General features: G+C 44.6%; 1 protein-coding gene across 8 annotated transcripts in view; it reads right to left on the bottom strand.

Moving 5' to 3' along the window:
* The window catches only part of Slc44a5 (solute carrier family 44, member 5), a 296716-nt gene that overhangs the window by 48915 nt on the left and 226783 nt on the right, over positions 1–21018 (bottom strand). For all 8 annotated transcript variants that reach the window (XM_087629436.1, XM_087629447.1, XM_087629441.1 and 5 more), the window contains 2 exon segments: positions 16322–16395; positions 2615–2699 (listed from right to left, as the gene is read on the bottom strand). In XM_087629436.1, the coding sequence (XP_087485562.1) occupies positions 2615–2699; positions 16322–16395 (159 nt within the window).

The raw sequence follows: 21018 nt of genomic DNA, 5'->3' as shown, positions 1-21018 counted from the left end.
TTTAGAATACTGTCCTAATTCTGATGAGTTCACTCTAATATTTTCCTTAAACATACTTCATTCAATTGCACACATCTATTTAATTTTAAGGTTCATTTCTTTTATCTTATGTGCATGAGTGTTTGGCTTGCATGTGCACTGCGCACTGTGTGCATTGCCTATTGTCCGTGGAGGCCAGATGAGGGCATCCGATCCCCTGGAACTGGAGGCCAATCTCTGAACCTCTCTTCAGGACTAGTAAGCACTCTTACCTGATAAGATGTCTTTCTGGCCCCTTAAATTAAAAAAAAAATTAACCTGTATTTTTATTTTACTTATATGGGTGTCTTGCCTCTCCTCCATAACTATATATCATGTGCATGCAATGCCCATAGAGGCCAGAAGAGGGCACTAGATCCCCTGGAACCGGTGTGAAAGATGAGCTTTGTCCAAGTGGGTGCTGGGAATTGAACTTGGGTCCTCCGGAAAAGCATACAGTGTCCTTAAACACTGTGTCACTTTTCCTGCTCCCTACTTTAAAAATTTAATATTGAGTACAATTTGATTTCTTTAAGTATTTTCACTTACCGTCAAGTCTATAAGCATAATTTAAAATAACTTTTCATTAAAATTTTAAATTGGTACACATTTTATTATGACAATTAAAACATCAACCCCACCATATTTGTCTCACTTAGGGTTGGCTATTCTTGCTGGGGCCAAGCACAATGACCAAAGCAGTCTGAGGAGGAAAGGGTTTCTTCAGCTGGCCCTCCATGCCACAGTTCATTATCCATGGAAGTCAGGACAGGAAGTCAAGCAGGGGAGGAACCTGGAGGCAGGAGCTGATGCACGGGCCATGGAGGGTGCTGCTTACTGGCTTGATCCCCATGGCTGCTCAGTTGTGTTTCTATAGAACCCAGAATCATCAGCAACACCCCCCCCCCACACACACACACAGAGTGCACTTTTAAATGCCACTGAAAGGCTTACATACATTAATATAGGCATAAAGCTCAGAAAAAGTATATGTTTATTGTATAATAACTTTGTAGGAAATTGAAAATATAAAAATCCTATTATCTAACAACATGTTTCGAAATAATTGTTTTTGCTGTTGGATAAAAAAAATGTTTGACTCCCGCTTCATCCTACTTATATGGAAAATAAGTTCCAGCCACGTTGGAAATTCGAACATATAAAAGGAAATTACGGCAAGAACTAGAGAGATACGAGCAAATGACACTCTCAGGGTCAGAACTGGGATGAACATGGTGGGTTACTGCGATCATGGGGCACTTTCCCCAAGGGGTCTTAGATTTCAGTAAGTGGAGGGACTGGAACTGTCGCTCACATGTTGCTGAAATCTGTTCAGCTTCAAACTAACTTTTATCCGACCTTGTATTTGGGTAAACAGTCTGTTAGGCCAGACTCGCTTCTGGATAGTCTTTCTATGCTGCAGTTTGGGACGCCACCTCTTCGTCTGAGGCAAATGGGTTAGGGGATCAGGCCTGGAAGACTTGTTTGTTATACGAAGCCCTGTTAAAAGTCGCCTGTTCAAAGTACCTGAGGATTTGGAGATTTCTATGGTGTGTGGGTGTGTGTTTTCTGTTTTGTTTTTGTTTTTTTCTAAGCTTAAAATACATTTATAGCCTAGATTCAAATTCAGTTCAGGTGTCTGTGACACAGAGGCTTTTTTTGGGGAGACCTCCTTCCTGGAATCTGAATTGATAGCATTAGGGGTTTCCTGCTCCAAACCTCCGGCTTTTCTGGTTTCTCTGCAGTTATTCCGCCCCGTGGATTCTCGGGTCTTTACTGGATGCCTGTCTTTGAGTCGATACATCTTTTGCCATAATACGTTCCAAGTTATGGGTGGAAACTACAGAGACGGGACTGAGCATCCTGGAGTGCGTTTCTATTGCAACCCTCTTGTTAACTAAACTTCTGTTGTTCCGTAACTATACAAAGCCAGAAGCTCAACTGGTTGTAATGAGCCAGAAGACCTAGCAGCAGTCCCATTAGTGAAGGCAAAACAAAGGAATGGACCATGTGGGGGGGAGGGGGGTAAACGGTTTCTAAAACTACGAGCCGGGGTTTTTGTCTATCTGATTGATTTAGGTAAACAGCTCGCTTTCGAAAACAGACACCTCTGTTTTGATTGACATTGGGCACGCTTCTCTTGCTGTCAGCGCACCAACCACAGTTGTCAAATTGCTCCCAAAGACCATCGAAGACCTGGGAATGCTACAGAAATCACAATGATTGTCGGCAGACATCACAGCAAAAACCGGCCCAATAGTAGCATGGTGTGGGCAGTTCAACCACCGATCAATGTGGTCACGCAATAGCCCAGTCCAAAGCGCATGCTCTAAGTATGGCCGCAGCCAAGTCTCTGGTCCCATCCTTTCGAGTTTTATTTTCTCTGATCAGAGTGGAGGTGCAGAGCGTAAAATCTCCAAACAGCTTACAGCTGTCTGTGAGAAGAGACAGGAGAAACGTCCTCGCTGAGTCTCAAGCTTTCTGCGAGGTCCCGTGGGACTGAGGCTGAGTCTCGACCTTCCTACGCACTGAACTGACATGTGGAGGTTCCACCTTAGACAGTAAACCCATGCAAAGCACAGGTGGCCATACTCACTCATTGGGGGTTCCCTTCTGGCCACAGAATTGTCCCTGGCTGTCTGTAGGATAGGCCATTTTCCTGGGGTCACCATGTACCCAAGCTGCGGGAACAAGAAAGGACAAATTCTACGTGAGCACCATCTGGCTGAAGGCAGTCTAATTTGAGAGATTAGAATTGCCAGGCAACGCTCACCTCTTCCCCCCCTCAGTCATAGAACACTATCGATTTTCTTCAAAGAGTAATTTCTTAATGAAAAGAAAAATGATACGTGGGTGAATTGGCGCTTTTCTCCCCACCAGATTCATCTGGGCTGCAGCCAAAACATGAGGTAACCGCACAGAGAAAATGACAGTTATGAAAAGGAGGAGGAGGGGGGGTGCAGACAAAAGCTCACTTGGAAGAGAAGACGCCTTTTCTAAAGTTCGAGCACAAATGACTTCATACCAGCGCTGATAGATTTGCACCGAGCAGAATGAGGTAATGCTTTGTGGGGGAGGGGGGCATTCAGAAGTGAAAAACACTGCAAAATTCAGCGGCATCTCCGATTTCATAGGACATTCAAAAGGCAAACAAGGGCACAGCAGAAGGCAACCCACAGTAAAGCTCGCCAAGTGTCTGTCCGATAATCTCAGAGCTTAATGCAAACACTGTACACCCCTGACCTCGCTCAGTATAATAAGGACTCGGTGGTATTTCCTGTGGAGCCGCTGGGCTCTGCTACACACAAGCTCATTGCCTCTTTTGTTTGTTTTTGCATGGATTATAGACTTGGCCTGACAGCTAGACCACGAACCTAATAGAGAGTAGTATCTACCACCAAATTGGCTAAGACGTGTGCATTGTAACTGAATTCTTCCACCTTCTCGAGTTTCGACAAAACACAGTCTTTTTCGACAAAAGTCCAGCTTGCATACACACCTTCTGTCCTTTGCTTCTGGTGAGGTGTCTTGCCCATCTCCTAACCCGCACTTACTGGATCTGACAGTTTGCCTTACAATTCAATCGCCCTCCTGCACGTGGCTGGTGTGACCAGAGATGATAAAGAAATCGATTTCCCGAACGAAGACTACACTAAGGAAGAGGGTCTTTTCCTCAGCCCCATCCCATCGGCCCAAGCTTTTCTGTTCAGTGTTGAGCACCCGGAAGGCTTCACCACGCTAATGTCACGAGGGCCAAATCAGCTCTATCTTGGATTCCATCTTGTGAGATCTGGGTAGCCCTCCGTATTCTCCAGAAGAAAGAGAATGAACTCTAAGTGGCCGTGTAAACGACACTGGGGTGCTCAGAGCTCACTCAGACCCTCATTACACTGCTTCTGTGCCTTCCTTCCCCACACACTGGCTAAGACTAAGACACAGAGAGAGAACCAGTTTTATCCAACTCTACGTTTCTTTTTTCAACCCCGTCTTAATGTGTCTCTTTTAGCTTTATCCTAAAATATGTTACCCTTTTTCTCTAAATAGTTATTTACTGAGAATTAGGCATCCGATTCCTTTCTATATAACTTTTCTTTACAGGATTTCATACATGTACACAATGCAACGTGATCATGCCCTCCCCAACTCCCCATATCACCCCAACTTCCCCTCCAACTCCCCATATCGCCCCCAACTTCCCCATATCACCCCAACTTCCCCTCCAACTCCCCATATCGCCCCCAACTCCCCCATATCACCCCAACTTCCCCTCCAACTCCCCATATCACCCCAACTTCCCCTCCAACTTCCCCATCACCCCAACTTCCCCTCTAACTCCCCATATCGCCCCAACTTTCCCTCTAACTCCCCATATAACCCCAACTTCCCCATATCACCCCAACTTCCCCCTCCAACTCCCCATATCACCCCCAACTCCCCCATATCACCCCAACTTCCCCTCCAACTTCCCCATCACCCCAACTTCCCCTCTAACTCCCCATATCGCCCCAACTTTCCCTCTAACTCCCCATATAACCCCAACTTCCCCATATCACCCCAACTTCCCCCTCCAACTCCCCATATCACCCCCAGCTCCCCCATATCACCCCAACTTCCCCTCCAACTCCCCATATCACCCCCAACTTCCCCTCCAACTCCCCATATCACCCCAACTTCCCCCTCCAACTCCCCCACATCACCCAACTTCCCCTTCCAACTCCCCCACATCACCCAACTTCCCCCTCCAACTCCCCATATCGCCCCAACTTCCCCTCCAACTCCCCCATATCACCCAACTTCCCCCTCCAACTCCCCATATCGCCCCAACTTCCCCCTACAAGTCCCCATATCACCTCAACTTCCCCCTACAGCTCCTCCCCACTACCGTCCTCTGTCTTCATTTTAAATGCGGTGGCACTGCTCACATGTGTAGTGTATGGAGCCATCACTGGAGCATAGACAACCAGTGGCCACACCCTGAAAAGGGAATGAGTTTCCCTTCCCCCCAAAAGCTCCCAAGTAAGGAGTGGGACCTGGAGAGTATCCCCCATATTTAGATATCTATTTCTTATTATCTATAACCCAGATCAAATTATTTAATTATTTTGACTCCCAACTGTCTGAGTAACTACTAAAACACAGACACAGTGGTATCAGAATTCACAGAATATTGAGACTAAGAGGCCATTATGGATGTAGAAAACTACTGAACCCCCAGAACCCACTCTAGATCAGTAATGCTAGCTAGCTCTTTCTTTAATTCTTCAAAAATCATTATAGGACAGCTCCCAGAAGCTTCCGCCAGTGCAATGCTGTTTGACACAGGAAAGATTAGGGACAATAAGGGAGACACCAATAAACAGGACACTGTGGTGGGCAGCCGGGAGCATCTGGGAGTCTCCATTGTACACTTGCTCTCATAACTGTGAACCCATGGAGGGGTGAGGAGAAGTGGGGTCTCCATCAGTAGTAGCTGTCACGACATCGTCTCCCCTTTATATCGTCTACCTACTAAGTGACCACTCTATGATGTGGGTCAGAAGACATGTCTGGAATGATTGCGTGTCAGAGTTCTCAAAGGGAATGGAAAGGAGGGAACGAGGTTTATAAAGGGAGGAAGAGAGACTGGAAATGATTACAATTTGAACAGTGAGTTGGGAGTGGGCAGGAATGGCAACCAAAGGAACCACATGAGATGTGTGTGTGTGTGTGTGTTTGTATATATGTGTATGTATATATGTACGTATATGCATATAGATGTCTATCTATATGTGTGTGCATTTATCTGTATGTATAACTATGATAGAATGTATTATCTGCTTGCAATGAGTCATGGAGTTTCCGCTAAGCCTGGGGCCTTGTGTGACTCATGCGTCTCACAGTAACTCTGAGATGTTGGCGTATGTAAAAACCTGTTTGATCTATAGTTTATTTCTCTTATTTTAACTGATAGAAGTGGGCTGCTGCTTCCTGAAGCCTCTGTCCTTAGCCAGCTGAAGCTAGTGGCAGGGAAGCTCAAACAGAAGAAATGACTAGAAAATGCTTCCATAAGAAAACGTTTATACACATTCGATATTGAAAAATAGTTCCTCAGTGAGGAAGATTGCATAGATTAGGCGATGAAGACTCCTGCTAAGAACACATGAGGAATAAGCTTGATTTAGTTTCTGTTGCTGTGATAAAATGACCCTGACAAAGAACAGCTTAGGGGAGAAAGGTTTATTTTTATTATTATTATTATTATTTTTTGGTTCTTTTTTTCCGGAGCTGGGGACCGAACCCAGGGCCTTGCGCTTCCTAGGCAAGCGCTCTACCACTGAGCTAAATCCCCAACCCCCGAGAAAGGTTTCTTTTTAACTCATATTCTCGCTGCAGAGAAGCCGAGGCAGGAAGTTAAACCAGCTAACCATACGGTATCCATAGTCAACGGTAGAGAGAGATGAGCCAGGCTTGCCTGAGTGTGCTCAGCTCAATCTCTCCAGTCAGAGTTCACGACCCCCTGAGTGGGTGATGGCACTGCCCACTCTAAGGCTGGTTCTTTCTGTACCCATTGAGGTGATCCAAACAATACCTCCCAGACGCGCACAGGCCAACCTGTCTAGACAGTGCCCCATCGAGACATTCTTCTGGGCTGATTTTAAATGGTGTGATTTGTACCCAAAGTTGACAATTATCACTTAGCACAGCTAGTCTGTTAATGGTAATGCCCTCCCCAAATCCTCCATATCACCCCGTAGCTGGGAAATGAAGTGTCCCCTCCTACTGCCCCTGGGTCCCTAATACAGGGTGTTCAGAGTTGAAGACCCTGGAAGGTGATTAGCTCTGGAAGACTCTGAGGTTAATGGGATGACCCATTGATAGCCCAGTCATTTGATGGAATTGTCAAAAGGTGGTGGGAACTTTAGGCAGGAAAGCCACCTGAGGAAGTAGGTCACTGTGGGGAAGAGCTCCTTGGTGAGCTATGCCTTATCCCTCGCCCTCTTATCTTCCCTGCTTCCTGAGAGAAGCACCCGATGTTCCCACGCTTTGGTTATTTGGTTCTTGCAGAGGGAAGGGAGGGAGGAGGAGGAGGAGAGGGAGAGGAGGGGGAGAGGGTGCCTCAGGCTGAATCTGAACATGCAGAGACAGGAGAGGGAAGGACATCCTTTCTCTACCTTCTGGACCTGAGCTTCAGTCATGTTTACTGAGTAATTTCTACCTTCCCCAGTCAGCTCTGGTGAGGAAGCTGGGCCACAGATGATGTGTGTTTGAGCTGGAGCACGGAGACTGTGCTCTCAGCTGCCAGAGAGAGAAGGAGAGGGGGCAGGGGGCAGCAGAAGCCGTGTGCGACACCGTTCAGAAAGTCAGCACCTGGTGTAGAAGCCACATGCCCACTAAGAACTAAACGGATTATCAGAACAAACACAGGCTATGGATGCAAAACCACATGACTTGTGTTACTTTGTATTGTGAGACAGGGGCTTATGTAAGTCAGGCTGACTACAGATGTAGTCAGGGATGCTCCTAAATGCTTGTTTCTCCATTTCTACCCCAGAGTGCTGGGGTCATAGGTGTGTACCATCGTGCCTAGTTTATGTGGTGCAGGGAATTGAACCTGGGACTTTGTGACTTCTAGGCAAACCTTCTACCAACCAAGCCATATCATCACTGACACATACTTAAACATATCATAGTATGGGGGAAAACTCAACATTTCTACACTGGTTACATTTGTAATGTTACTTAGACATAATATTTTATTAATTCGCTGAAATAAATTCACTAGTTTCTCGGCATTTGTTTGTTTGTTTGTTTGTTTGGAAACACCTCAAACATGAAGAATTAAAGATTAGGCAATTCATTCAATGTTGATCGAGAAGACGTCGTCAAAATGTGGGTTCCCGGTGCAAGGTGAAGACCAGTATTGTTACATCGTTGACCTGTCTAACAAGTCACCCAGAAGCCTATGGTAACCAACACAAATACTTTATGACATGTCCCTTTCAAAATCTGGCAATAATGGTCACTAATAAAACTACTTTTTTCTCTCACGAAAAAGTCAATATACAGTTAATGTCCGATGGAGGTTGGAGAAGAAATTTTCTTTGAGGGTGTGGCCTGTGGTATGTCCACTGTGCTCCAGGATGGCCTTGCACCATGAGTATCTGGACAACACAAACAGGACACGGGGTTCTTAATTTTTTTTAATAGCCTTGAAATTGGGAGGGAAAGAAAGGTGATTTTGAGAAGAGGGAAAAGTCAGGGTGAATATGATCAAAATGCATGCATGAAATTTTCAAAGAAGAGATAAAATGTGTTTTAAAGCAAACACAATGCCCCTACTTAACACAAGTGAGAAACAGGAAGTAATTCATAGTTAAAGATGCACACATTGGCACGCCGGAATTCCGGAGCGAGTGGTGAAGTTAGTGAGGAGGCCATCGGCAATATCCATCTACAGTCAGAGTCGCTCCCATTTTCAGTGTGAAACCAGCTGTGCCTTGCCTCTAAGAGACAGAACGTGAGGTAGCGCTGGCCTCGGTGGCCTTTAAGAGTAAGTGGGAGACACCACAGCATCAGCTCTGATGGCCTGTGTCCCTGGTCTAGCCCCAGGTAATGTCGCCTGACAACACTGAGTCCTGTAGAAAAGCCCACATGAGGGAGGCTAATGTCCGTATTCCCAACACTTGAGACCCTGAGCTATAGCACCATGAGCGGGCAGCATGGTGAGTTTCAGGTTAACCTGGTCTATGGAATTGTAGAAACTTCAGGGGGCAGAGTGAGGGACAAGGTTAGAACAGTGTCAAGGGCTCCAGCTTGCCCTCACTGTACTACTTCAGTAGTGAAGAGTCTCTGTCTTAGTGGGTAATTAAACAGTCTAGATTATGAACAAAACCAAACAGCCGTGTGTGTGTGTGTGTGTGTGTGTGTGTGTGTGTGTGTGTGTGTGTGTGTGTGTTGGATATGTGTATCTATGTATGTGTCTGTGTGTGTGTTGTAGGTGTATGTATGTGTGTCTATCCGTGTGTATGTTCATGTGTGTCTGTGTTTGTTATATGTGTATGTCTGCATGTATGTTATACATGTCTGTGAGTGTGCCTGTATCTGTATATATATCTGTGTGTATGCTTGTGAGCATGTTGTATGTATGTGTGTTTGTATGTGTATATGTGTGTATGTGTGTGCTTGTGTGTATATTTGTGTATGCCTGTGTGCTTGTTGTACATGTGTTGTATGTGTGTGCATTTGTGTGTGTGTATGTGTGCATTTGTGTGTGCATATGTGTGTGTGTGCCTGTGTGCTTTTTGTATGTGTGTTGTTTGTGTGTGTGTGTGCGTGCTTATGTGCATGTTGTATGTATGTTGTATGTGTGTGTGAATGTGTGTGTGAATGTGTGTCTGTATGTGTGACTCTGTGTGTGCCTGTGTGCTGGTTGCATGTATGTTGTCTGTGTGTGTTTGTGTGTGTATATGCGTGTGTGTGCCTGTGTGCTTGCTGTATGTGTATCCATGCATATTATATGAATGTGTGTATGTGTGTGTCTGAATGTGTGTCTGTATGTGTGACTCTGTGTGTGCCTGTGTGCTGGTTGCATGTATGTTGTCTGTGTGTGTTTGTGTGTGTATATGCGTGTGTGTGCCTGTGTGCTTGCTGTATGTGTATCCATGCATTTATATGAATGTGTGTGTGTGTGTGTCTGTGTGTGTGTGTGTGCTGTATGTGGAGGGGTAACATAGGGGGCTGGAGGTCAACCTCAGTTGTGATTCTTTATGTGCTGTTCACTTGAATTTGTTGTTGTGTTGTTTTGTTTTGTTGAGACAGGGTCTCGTTCACCTGGAACTCGCCAATTCTGCTATGCTTCCTGTCGCATGAGCTTTACAGATCCATCCATCTGTCCCAGCTTCCCTGGAGCTGGTATCTCAGGTGTGCACCGCTACACCCAGTTTTCTCTCTTTTTTTTAAAGTGGATCCTGGGGATGGATGCTTACATGACAAGACTCCAATAGTTGGCACCAACTTGTAGCTCCTAGAAAGAACTCTAAAGGAACACTTTACCTGAATCTGATGCTTACTTATATGGTGTGTGTGGGGGGAAGACAGAGAGAGAGAGAGAGAGAGAGAGAGAGAGAGAGGGAGAGAGAGAGAGAGAGAGAAGGGGGGAGGAGGAGAAGGAGGAAGAGAACTTGTACACTTACACACTCTGTTGAGGTGGCCCACAGGGGACAGGTGAATGCCTTATTTGGGCAAATGACCTCATCACTCATCTCAAAAAACTGGACAGCCCTGACTGTCCTGGAGAGTGTGGGCTACTGTCTGACATCCCCTCTTACTTTCAGATGTTTCCAAAGCATGCACCTGTTGTGCTCTTAGGTTGAGTGGAGAAGCAGCCATTGCAAAGCCATCTGTCAGGGAGAAAATGATCAGACCTGACTGCTTGCACGGATGCTTAAAAATTAACCACAAGTCTGTTGGTGGCAGCTAAGGCAGTCCTTAGGCACTGACTGGATGGGGATGTTGGTTCTCACCTGGTTAGTGTGTACCCCTTAAAGGTACATCCTAACTGTTTTGGTATGTGAGGGACAGGCCTGCCAAATGCTGTTTATGGCTTTTTAACACAAGCAATTTACAAATGCAATGAAGCAGATAATAGGACACACGAAGTCAGATGTGAAGATCCGAGTTGGGGACAGTGCTGCTATAGAAACGCTTGGGGAAGCAGCCGTCTCCAGGTGCCTGGGTGAGACGATGTTTATTATTTCACAGGTGGCCTCTTACACCCAGTGCTGAATTTAGGGTGAGCACAAGCCAGTCCCTCTTATGATAACAACACTTCAAGAAATCTTCTGAGCACAGATGTGTGTGTGCAGTGAGACCCAGCGAAAAGTTAAAATCATGCCGTGCTAAAGACAAGCTCAAATCTCTGTCAGAAACGGAAGTGTCCTTTTTAAATGGAAGACTTCTGAAGCAGAAATGTGAGCGAGTGTGTGATTTAGTTTGTAAATGTATCGGGACTCATAAAGGAAGCTGAAGGACATTTGACACTGGCCTCTGTCATCCTGTTAGTGTACAACACATTTTTTTTCATTAATAAAAACTTGCACAACCACCCTCAAAATAATGGAAATAAATTTTTAAAATTCTACTTAATGGAAGAAATTATTTTGCTTTCGGTGCAACAATGTTTCTTGCCTATGACCTGAGGTAGGCCCATTTTGGTTTCAAAGTAAACAAAAAGCACTCCGTGTTGCCCCTGAGGCCAGTTCTCTCTAACAGGGGACATTTTTGTATATCTGCTCCTAAGACAGAACCACAGGGTTCCTGGTGATGACAAGGGTTAAGGAGAGTGTGTGTCAGGAGAACCCGTGTGCCTTGTAGGTGAGAAAGTAAGTTAACTCGATTATCATGGAAAATACGTTGTTCAAATCACTGGAATTAAAATGACCAGCAATGCCCCTTCTGGGGACACGTGTGGGAACAAATGAAGTGAAGTCACAGAGATGACAATCTAAACATCTGTCAAAGGAACGGCTAAGGAAAGTCAGTACATACACACTCGGTATATACACATTAAACACCCCGTTAAAACAGGGAAGTCCTGCTGTTTGTGGTAATGGGCGAATTCGGAGGTCTTAGGCTAAGGGACACCGCCCAGGCAGGAAAAGACAACCAATTATCACTTGATTTCACTAATATGAGCTCTGACAAGAATGACACATGCATAAAGCAGAACGTGCCAGGAGTGGGCGGGGCAGGTGGGAAGACATAGATCAAGAGATAGATATTAAATAATACGGGAGATGACAGCAACAGCTGGCCCAGGAAGGACTCATCATTCCTAATTCCCCTCAGGCACGGGGTTTATCTGAATGAGAAGGCTTCAAGGCCTGAGGCAGGAAGGAGAACATGGAGGAGAAACAGTACAGTGGGAGGCGGGGGGAGCTAGAGGTGATGGACCCTTAAAGGGAAGGAGGAGAGGCTTCCCTTCAACGCCTCAAAAGGAGATTTATCATGAGTGAGAGAGAGGAGAGAGAGAGAGAGAGAGAGAGAGAGAGAGAGAGAGAGAGAGAGAGAGAGTAGAAGGGAAAAGAGAGGGAGAGGGGGAGAGAGTACCATTATGCAAGGGGAGGGTGAGGGAGAATGCCATCCAGGGTTGAGGGCAGAGGAATCTCCTTGGACAGCAGCCTTCATCTCTGGACCAAATCCCTGAGCCATTCCCGGGGGCCAGTCTTGTATCGATTTCTAGAAGAACAAGAGTCTGCCTTTTATAGACTTTTAGGAGTAGAGGGAAGGGGTAGGGGATTTAGTTCAGCATAGCATACCTGACAGGAGCTTGGAGGAGCCAGGAACACGTGTGTGCTGTGAAATCACAGCACAGACTTGGTCCAGCACGGGGCATGCACTGCACACACTTGGAATTTTCTCTAAGAGCACATCATAAACGCTCTCACCCCTCACAAAAGGTAATTATGTCAGGAGATGGATGTTAATCAGATTAATTATGATAATAATTATGCAGATCTGTTAATAGCAAAATGCCTGAAGGGCTGGGGATCCAGCGAGGTTGGAAGGATGCCTCTTGTTATGTGTGCAGTCCGGGGTTCACTCTCTAGCCTAAAAACCCTCTATGTTGTACATCTCAAATACCTACAATGTTACATTAATGAATCTAAAAATGAAACGAATAAAATCGGAAGTGACTAATCACACTTATTTGAATAGAAACAGCCCCTTGCTGTTTCTGTACAGACAGAACCGAAAAATCATCCTAGAACTATCTTTGTTTTTGAAAACGTTACATGGACGAGTGACCTTACTTAGGGACAGAAAATTTCCCCCTACAATGGGAAAAGTGTAAATCCCAGGATTAACCTGTATGCCCCGCCTGCCTAAGAACCGGGAAACTTCTTGGAATGTTGGGATTTGTAGTTCTTGGAAAGTAACAAAGGCTCATGGGAAAATATTGGTTTGTCTTTGTAAACCCCTGCTCCATATGCCTCTGGGCTATTCAGCTGGGTAAAACCAAGGAATGGTCCTGACCAAAGTCCATCTCTTGGTCAGTATTTAATATTTAATAAAGCTTGTTTTAAATTTGGCCCAAAATGGTGGAATTTTTTTTTCTGGTGAATCTCAGGATTAACAAAAGACTGATTTGTTCTAAGAGATATAAGGGATAATCCTTCAAACTCCCTCAGATTCCGAAACCTTAAGATAGATCACACACCTCCTCAGCTAGGTCTCCTGGCCAAAATAGCACAAATACCCCAAGACAGCTCCACCAAGAGACAACGCTAAGGGAGGCTCCTTGTTACTCTCTCCAGGCCGTCTGGTCCTTGGCTGTTTTCACTTCAGGCACACTGACTTAATGTGCTTGTGTTTTGCTCATAATCTGAGGAGTTGGAAATTTGGAGAAAAGCTTGGCTTCCATTTGGGGTTTCTCAGGCAGAAATTTCCAACAGAGGAAATTAACCATGGGTGCCCACCTCAGACTGTTGTCCCAAACCCTTCACCCCATCTCAGAAATGTTTTCATTACTTTTGAGTTTCTCACAGTAGGACCACAGACTTTTGGGCTTGCCTGCAGGAACGCCCCTAATAACCTTCCATCTTCTCAATAAATAAGAGTAATTACACCAGGAAACCATCAACCCCCCCCCAAAAAAAAACAAACAAAAACCAGACTGTGGGCTCCAAGTTCAGGTACTTAAGTATGGGACTATTCATTCAACTGGAAAAACAAAATGAAAATTTGTTGGATGTTAAAATTGTGGTATTTTTACATGTATAAGCTAGCCCAAGGTTTATGGAGAAGAAGTTGCAAAACAAGAATTCCTATTCTTTTTTTTTTTTCTAGTTACTGCCATGATTAAACACTTCAATCACCTCCAGTGAAGGAGGAGAAGAGGGTGATTATCATAAACGTCATGTGACCACTCAAGCAGATTGGATCCCCTCTGCCCAGATGCTACTCTATCCACTCCAGTGCCTGTTCTTCCTTCTGTCAGCAGAACGCTCAGTGCCTTTCTCACGTGGGAGTATCACCCCTGCTGACCACACCCACACAAATCACAAAGCTCAGGGTCTTCCCTGCTAATTTTTTTTTTGTGTGTGTGTGTGAGAAATAGAAATGTCTCTCCCATGGTACGATGGTTTGAATGAGAAATGCTCCTCATAGGGTTGGACATTTAAATGCTCGGTCCCCAAAACGATAGTGCTGTTTGGGGAGGTTTAGCTGGTGTATCTTTGTTAGAAGTTGCCGGTGGGAAGAAACCTGTCCCCGTGGGAGGGCTTTGAGAGTTTAAAACCTCAGGCCCCTTCCAGTTTTCTCTCTGCTTAGGCTTGTCCTGCAGCCATGCCTCACTTCCGCTGTGGGCTCCCACCGCGCTCCCACCTCGCTTCCACTGTGGACTCCCCCTGCGCTCCCCACATCACTACCGCTGTGAAAGTAGCTGCTCAAGGGGAAACCGTTCATTCTTACGTGTTAAGGCCGTTCCTGACATTTCAAGTCACCCCGGCCAACTGTCTTCCGTTAATATTCTTCCAGCCCAGCGTTAAATATAGCAGGTTTTAAGTTTATGTTTTGAAATCAAACCAACCAAGCCAGCTATAGTTGAGGCATCAAGTAAGTATGTGGCTATTTAGTGAATTTCTTGAGTCATTTGATATTAGCATTAGCATCAGGATTATTTTAATGTTGAACACTGACTTTGATTGAGGATAGTCTCCAACTTCTTATGGGAATGGAACTATTTACAAATCAAATCTGGAGATCTTGACCAAAAATGGTGGGATTCTTGTCTTGCTTCAGAATGAATTATGGTGGGTACTCTTCTGCTGAGCCTGCCAGGGACATAGGTAGCTTGGGAGCTCCCTGTAGTTGAAGAGACTCAGCCTACTGTGGAGTTAGGCCTTTCATGGAAAGGTTCTTCTCATAGCAGGCACCTATTGGGGAGTTCCTGTGTACATTCAAACCTTAATAACCACAATTATGGGTTGTAAGAGAGACAACACTATAAATCACAACAAAATTGATTGCAATTTAAAACAACTAAACTATTTATGCACTGTCTAGGACTCTCACCAGCACTGCTGATATGTGCAGACACTGCTGTACACCCCTCACAACTGGCCTTGAAAACCAGGAGTGTTTCTGTCCTCAGTGAGTGAACCAGTTAAATAGTTGTCTCTGGCCCACAGAACGGTGTAAGAAGAATCTAGACCTGCCTGGCTTCAAATCTTCCCCCCGTTATGCAACACATTTCAACTCTATGACAGTAAGTAAAAATAGCCAAATAGGATAGGAAAATGTGTCCTGAACTCAGGCAGCCTAAAGTCCCACTTGTATATGAAAAGACTTCATAGTATTCAGTCTACAGGCTGTGCTCAGTCTGCACTAATGCCTAGAAGTTCCAAAGTTAAATTGAGAGCAAGAGGGATGCTGTGCAAACTTTATAAAGCATATTGTTTGCTTTTGTGTTAATTCCCGTTAAACTTTTCTTTCCCCTATTTTCCTGTTTTGAATTTTGAATTCTCCGATCCCGAGTGTTGCTATCTTCAGGGCACTTCTCTTATTAGAAGATGAAAATGAGGACCAAAATGTTTCATATGTTCCGTGGCACGGTACAAGCCACATGTTAACCACATGTCCACAATTATTGTTGCTGATACCTGATTTCAAGGGCTCTTACCCTAATGGCAGCCAATCGAATTTTCTTAAGTCAATACCCAGAGGGCAGGATTTATACCTCTTGGTGGAACGGTCTAGTCTATTGACTCCAACTGTAAAATGTTTTAAAGGAAAAATACATGATGTTTTTGTTGTTGTTTTCTTCCTATGCTGTTTTCCTTAAGATAACTTTATGTTCTTGTCTTCTTTGTTTTTGCATTCTAGAAAAATCCTGAACCTAACAACAACAAAAAGAGCCTCTTCCATGGAGGGCAGAGAACAGGGTTCAATTAAACAATGAATTCCTTGGTGAAATTAATGATCACTGTCCCTTACCCCTGACTAGTTTATGAATAGACAAGGTTATAGATCGCCCAAACGAACCTGAATCCTAGTTATTACAGCCGACAACAGCAAAGATACAATCTGCTCTCTAAGAGAATTAAAAAGTAGAAATGCCTTCTTTCTTTGTTGCTGTCTTTACCTATTTAACCTGGGCTTGCATCTGGCTACTCTGTTCTGTGTTTATCTTATATTTCGCCTGCTACCAAATAGGTCCAGAGAAGATAACAGTCAAAAAAAATCACTCCTGTTGAAAATGAGATACTGGCTTGCTTAATCCACTAACAAACAATAAATATTGTCTATACCTGGGGTTACTCACCCAAGAGTCCTAACAGGATGTAGCCCATAATAAACAGCACGAAGATCATACAGCACATAACGTCCGTAGAACTCCTGAAGACAAAAAAGGAATGAAGAATTAAAAGGCATCCCAACGTGACTTGTTTACTACACAAAAATGGAGGGAAGAGAGAGAGTAGCTATCAGCCTCTTGGAGCCAGGAATTCTGAAAGGCAGGGCAGGCAGGTGTATTGGGACAACCAAAGACTTGAGTGGGGGGAGTCAGTATACCACCACAAAAGCTCCCTCAGAGCTTTGAGGATTTATTCTCTCTTGGTTCTTCTGTGAAATACTTTTAAAGATTGTCATACTCCAACACCAAGTAGAATTTTTTCTTTCCACACATGTGTGCACTGCGTGTGTGTACACTTGTGTCTGTATGTGTGTGGGAACGGTGTCATGTTGGGAAAATTCCTTAGTCTTGCCATCTACTTCATTGAGGCAAGACCCTTATTCAAACATAGAGCTCTCTGAATGGGATAGCCATTTGCAAGCTTGCTCAGGGTCCTGTCTCCACACGGAGGCTGAAATTACCGGAGAGGTAATATACCTATCAGCTTTTATGTAGGTGCTGAGGAGTTCCCATTTTCTCAGCATCTCTTATATTCAATTGGTTCTCTTGACCTTCTGTCTTTGATTTGGCTTTCAAACAAGGGTCCTCTTTCTTATACTACAAGCAGTTCACCTGCACAGTGGTCTCCTCTGCCCTTGAGTGACTCTTTAAAGAATGTAATTTAAATAGTTTGGTCATATGATTTTCTTTCTCATGCTTTCTCAGCACATGGTTTAAAACACTTAGTGCCTTCTCCACGGGTTTCCCACATGTGTCCTATTGGTGTGATATTATGTAAAGAGGACTGACTACATTAACATTCTCCGAGGAGGGTTGGGGATTTAGCTCAGTGGTAGAGCGCTTGCGTAGGAAGCGCAAGGCCCTGGGTTTGGTCTCCAGCTCCGAAAAAAAGAACAAAAAAAAAAAAAAAACCATTCTCCAAGAAATGGGGTTATGGACATTCTAGCACTAATACAAGCTGCTGAAAATGTTTCCAAACCGATCTTTTCAGGATCGCACGAAATAGATATTAACGGGTTAGGTTTAGAAAGACTGTGGTTCAGAGACATTTACTCAGTCAGGATTGTAAGTCAATCAACGGATCGGTAAGAACTCTCAAAGTTTTCTCTTTTCATTATTTTGATTTTTATTTTATGTGCATTGTTGTTTTACCTGAGTGTATGTCTGTGCACCATTTGTGTGCCTGGTGCCCAAGAAGGCCAGAAGAGGGCATTGGATCCCCTGGAACTGGAGTTATAAATGACTGTGAGCTGACTTGTGGGTGCTGAGACTAGAACCTCAGTCTTCTGGAAGTCAGCAGTCAGTGTTTTTAACCATTGAGCCATCTCTTCAGCCCTGATGTCCAAGGTTTTCAAAATAAAGTGTTTCCTATTTCCACTGTAACATTGTGTCCTGTCTTCAATGACTTAAAAGTTAGAGTTACATCATTAAAGAGAGCAACATTACTGGGTCTTCATTTGAAACTTAATTATGACTCTAGTATTAAATAAAAAATAAAGTCTAAGCCTGAAGCCTGTAATCCCAGACCTATGGAAGATGAAGCAGGAGAATTATAATCTTGAGGCAGTCTTGGCTATACTGGGGGATGCTGTTTGAAGTGGGGGGAAAAGCCAGCCAATTTGATAGGATTAATAGTTGTAGAAGAGAATTTTTAAGGTAAAATATTTTAATTGAGAGGCATCTGGATATATTCATATTTTAACATAGGTGAGGTGTGTTTTTCTTTGAGTGTATTTGTGTTTATGTGTGTGCTTATATATTTGTGTATTTCTGTCTCTCTGCATGTTTCCCTCTCTCTCTCTCTCTCTCTCTCTCTCTCTCTCTCTGTGTGTGTGTGTGTGTGTGTGTGTGTGTGTGTGTGTGTGTGTGTGTGTGTGTGTGCGCGCGCGCCTTCTGGGAAGAAACATAAGTCACAGCTTAGGTTCAATTGTATGAGGTAGGGACCCAGCAGCAGGTCACTCTGCCTTCCTGAGCTGAGGAGGTTTATCTTGTCCCAGCCTTCTCAGAGCAGGATGGCATGCAGAGCCCCGGAGCTCTGCAGGAAATGAGCTGGGTCGTTACAGCTGGGTTTTACATTTGGATAATTAAAAAAAATCCCAAGACAAATATTAAAATAAGTGGTTAATAAGAGTTTCTGTCTGAAAGCCATCCTGAATCATATTTGAGCCGGAGGGCAGTCCCAGGGTACCCTTTTCTCGGGGTGGCTCATTTTTTACTATGGAAGTCAATGTCAGGAACTAAAAAGTGGGTTGCACCCCGTGGGGTCCCGGAATGAATATTAATGGAGGAACGGCCCAACTCTCTTCGTTATTTTTCTTCAATCAAAGTCTCATTTTTCCAAAACAAGCCTGCTCACGTCCATTTACCAGAAGGCCCCCCAAAACATGATTCAGATTGAGGATCCCTGCCACAAGAGTATGTCCCAGTTAAATTATACAAGAACTTTGCCCCCTTGTAGCTAATTTCCAAACATTATAAGAACTGGATCCCAATTATATATGCACTTAGAAATGTCTCCTTCCCCGGGGTTGGGATTTAGCTTAGTGGTAGAGCGCTTGCCTAGGAAGCACAAGGCCCTGGGTTCGGTCCCCAGCTCCAAAAAAAAAGAACAAAAAAAAAAGAAAAAGAAATGTCTCCTTCCCACATCTGAATCCTGGTGTACCCTTCGAGGACAAGATTATGGTTGCCAAGTATGTCCCCATAGTAGAGGGTATCTCCTATGACCAGCATTCTGGAGCCTGTCCTGTGTCTACCCATCTTATTCATCCTTAATTGTATTACCGGGCACCGTCGGTGGCCTGTGCTGGCTGCTACCAACTCAGGAATCCCCTGCCGTCCCCTCCACTGCCACTCGGACTCTGTCCTCACAGGTCACTCCATCACCCCACTGCAGGACCTTAGCAAACACATGTGCTAGAAGGTCTACAAGTGGATGCTTCCCTTGGTTTGTGGACTTGTCCCCATATCTGTTTGCTTCACTGCTTGACATTATGCAGTACAGCTGGGTCAGGGTTAGAAATACCAGATCCTCCAGGCAGTAATGGCAGCGCAGGCCTTTAATCCCTGCACTTTGAAGGCAGAGGCAGGCGGGTCTCTTGAGTTCCAGAGCAGCCAAGGCCACACAAAGAAACCCTGTCTTGAACCACTACCCCGAAAAGGAAGTGGCAGACCCAGGACTGAGGACTACTGTGCTCGAGCTGAGCATTTGAAGGTTGGTGTGTGTCAACGGTCATAACTGTCCTGCACCCCAGTCCTTGAGCAGGGGCTATGTTCAGGAGCCGTCTGCACCTCTTACATGAAATTAAGGTTTCCACGTAGGAGTCTGGTGTTCCCTGTCTCTACTCCACACCACCTCCCCACACAGGATCTGAGAAACTGGTACCTAAATACCAGGTTTCTTTGGACTGTTAACATCTTTTTTTTCCCCTAAGAACTAATATTTTGTTTCATTGAGTCTGTGTATTGTATTGTATTGTATTGTATTGTATTGTATTGTATTGTATTGTATTGATTTCATCCCTGAATTTGATTACTTATTACCATGTACTCCTTTTGGGTGTAATTTCTTCATTTTGTTCTAGAGTTTTAGATGTGTTGCTAAGTAATTAGTTTGAGAAGCTTCCAACTTTTTTTTTATTAACTTGAGTATTTCTTATATACATTTCGAGTGTTATTCCCTTTCCCGGTTTCCAGGCAAACATCCCCCTCCCCCCTCCCCTTTCTTATCAGTGTCCCCTCCCCATCCTCCCCCCATTGCCGCCCTCCCCCCAACAATATAGTTCACTGGGGGTTCAGTGTTAGCAGGACCCAGGGCTTCCCCTTCCACTGGTGCTCCTACTAGGATATTCATTGCTACCTATGAGGTCAGAGTCCAGGGTCAGTCCATGTATAGTCTTTAGGTAGTGGCTTAGTCCCTGGAAGCTCTGGTTGCTTGGCATTGTTGTACATATGGGGTCTCGAGCCCCTTCAAGCTCTTTCAGTCCTTTCTCTGATTCCTTCAACGGGGGTCCTATTCTCAGTTCAGTGGTTTGCTGCTGGCATTCGCCTCTGTATTTGCTGTATTCTGGCTGTGTCTCTCAGGAGCGATCTACATCCGCCTCCTGTCCGTCTGCACTTCTTTGCTTCATCCATCTTGTCTAATTGGGTGGCTGTATATGTATGGGCCACATGTGGGGCAGGCTCTGAATGGGTGCTCCTTCAGTCTCTGTTTTAATCTTTGCCTCTCTATTCCCTGCTAAGGGTATTCTTGTTCCCCTTTTAAAGAAGGAGTGAAGCATTCACATTTTGATCATCTGTCTTGAGTTTCATTTGTTCTAGGGATCTAGGGTAATTCAAGCATTTGGGCTAATAGCCACTTATCAATGAGTGCATACCATGTGTGTTTTTCTGTGATTGGGTTACCTCACTCAGGATGATATTTTCCAGTTCCAACCATTTGCCTACGAATTTCATAAAGGCATTGTTTTTGATAGCTGAGTAATATTCCATTGTGTAGATGTACCACATTTTCTGTATCCATTCCTCTGTTGAAGGGCATCTGGGTTCTTTCCAGCTTCTGGCTATTATAAATAAGGCTGCGATGAACATAGTGGAGCACGTGTCTT

The sequence above is a fragment of the Rattus norvegicus genome, chromosome 2 (genome assembly GCF_021556685.1).
Source record: "Rattus norvegicus strain SHRSP/BbbUtx chromosome 2, alternate assembly SHRSP_T2T, whole genome shotgun sequence".
Taxonomy (NCBI): Eukaryota; Metazoa; Chordata; class Mammalia; order Rodentia; family Muridae; genus Rattus; species Rattus norvegicus.
The sequence above is the reverse complement of the archived record's forward strand: the minus strand, read 5'-3'. Positions and strand labels throughout refer to the sequence as shown.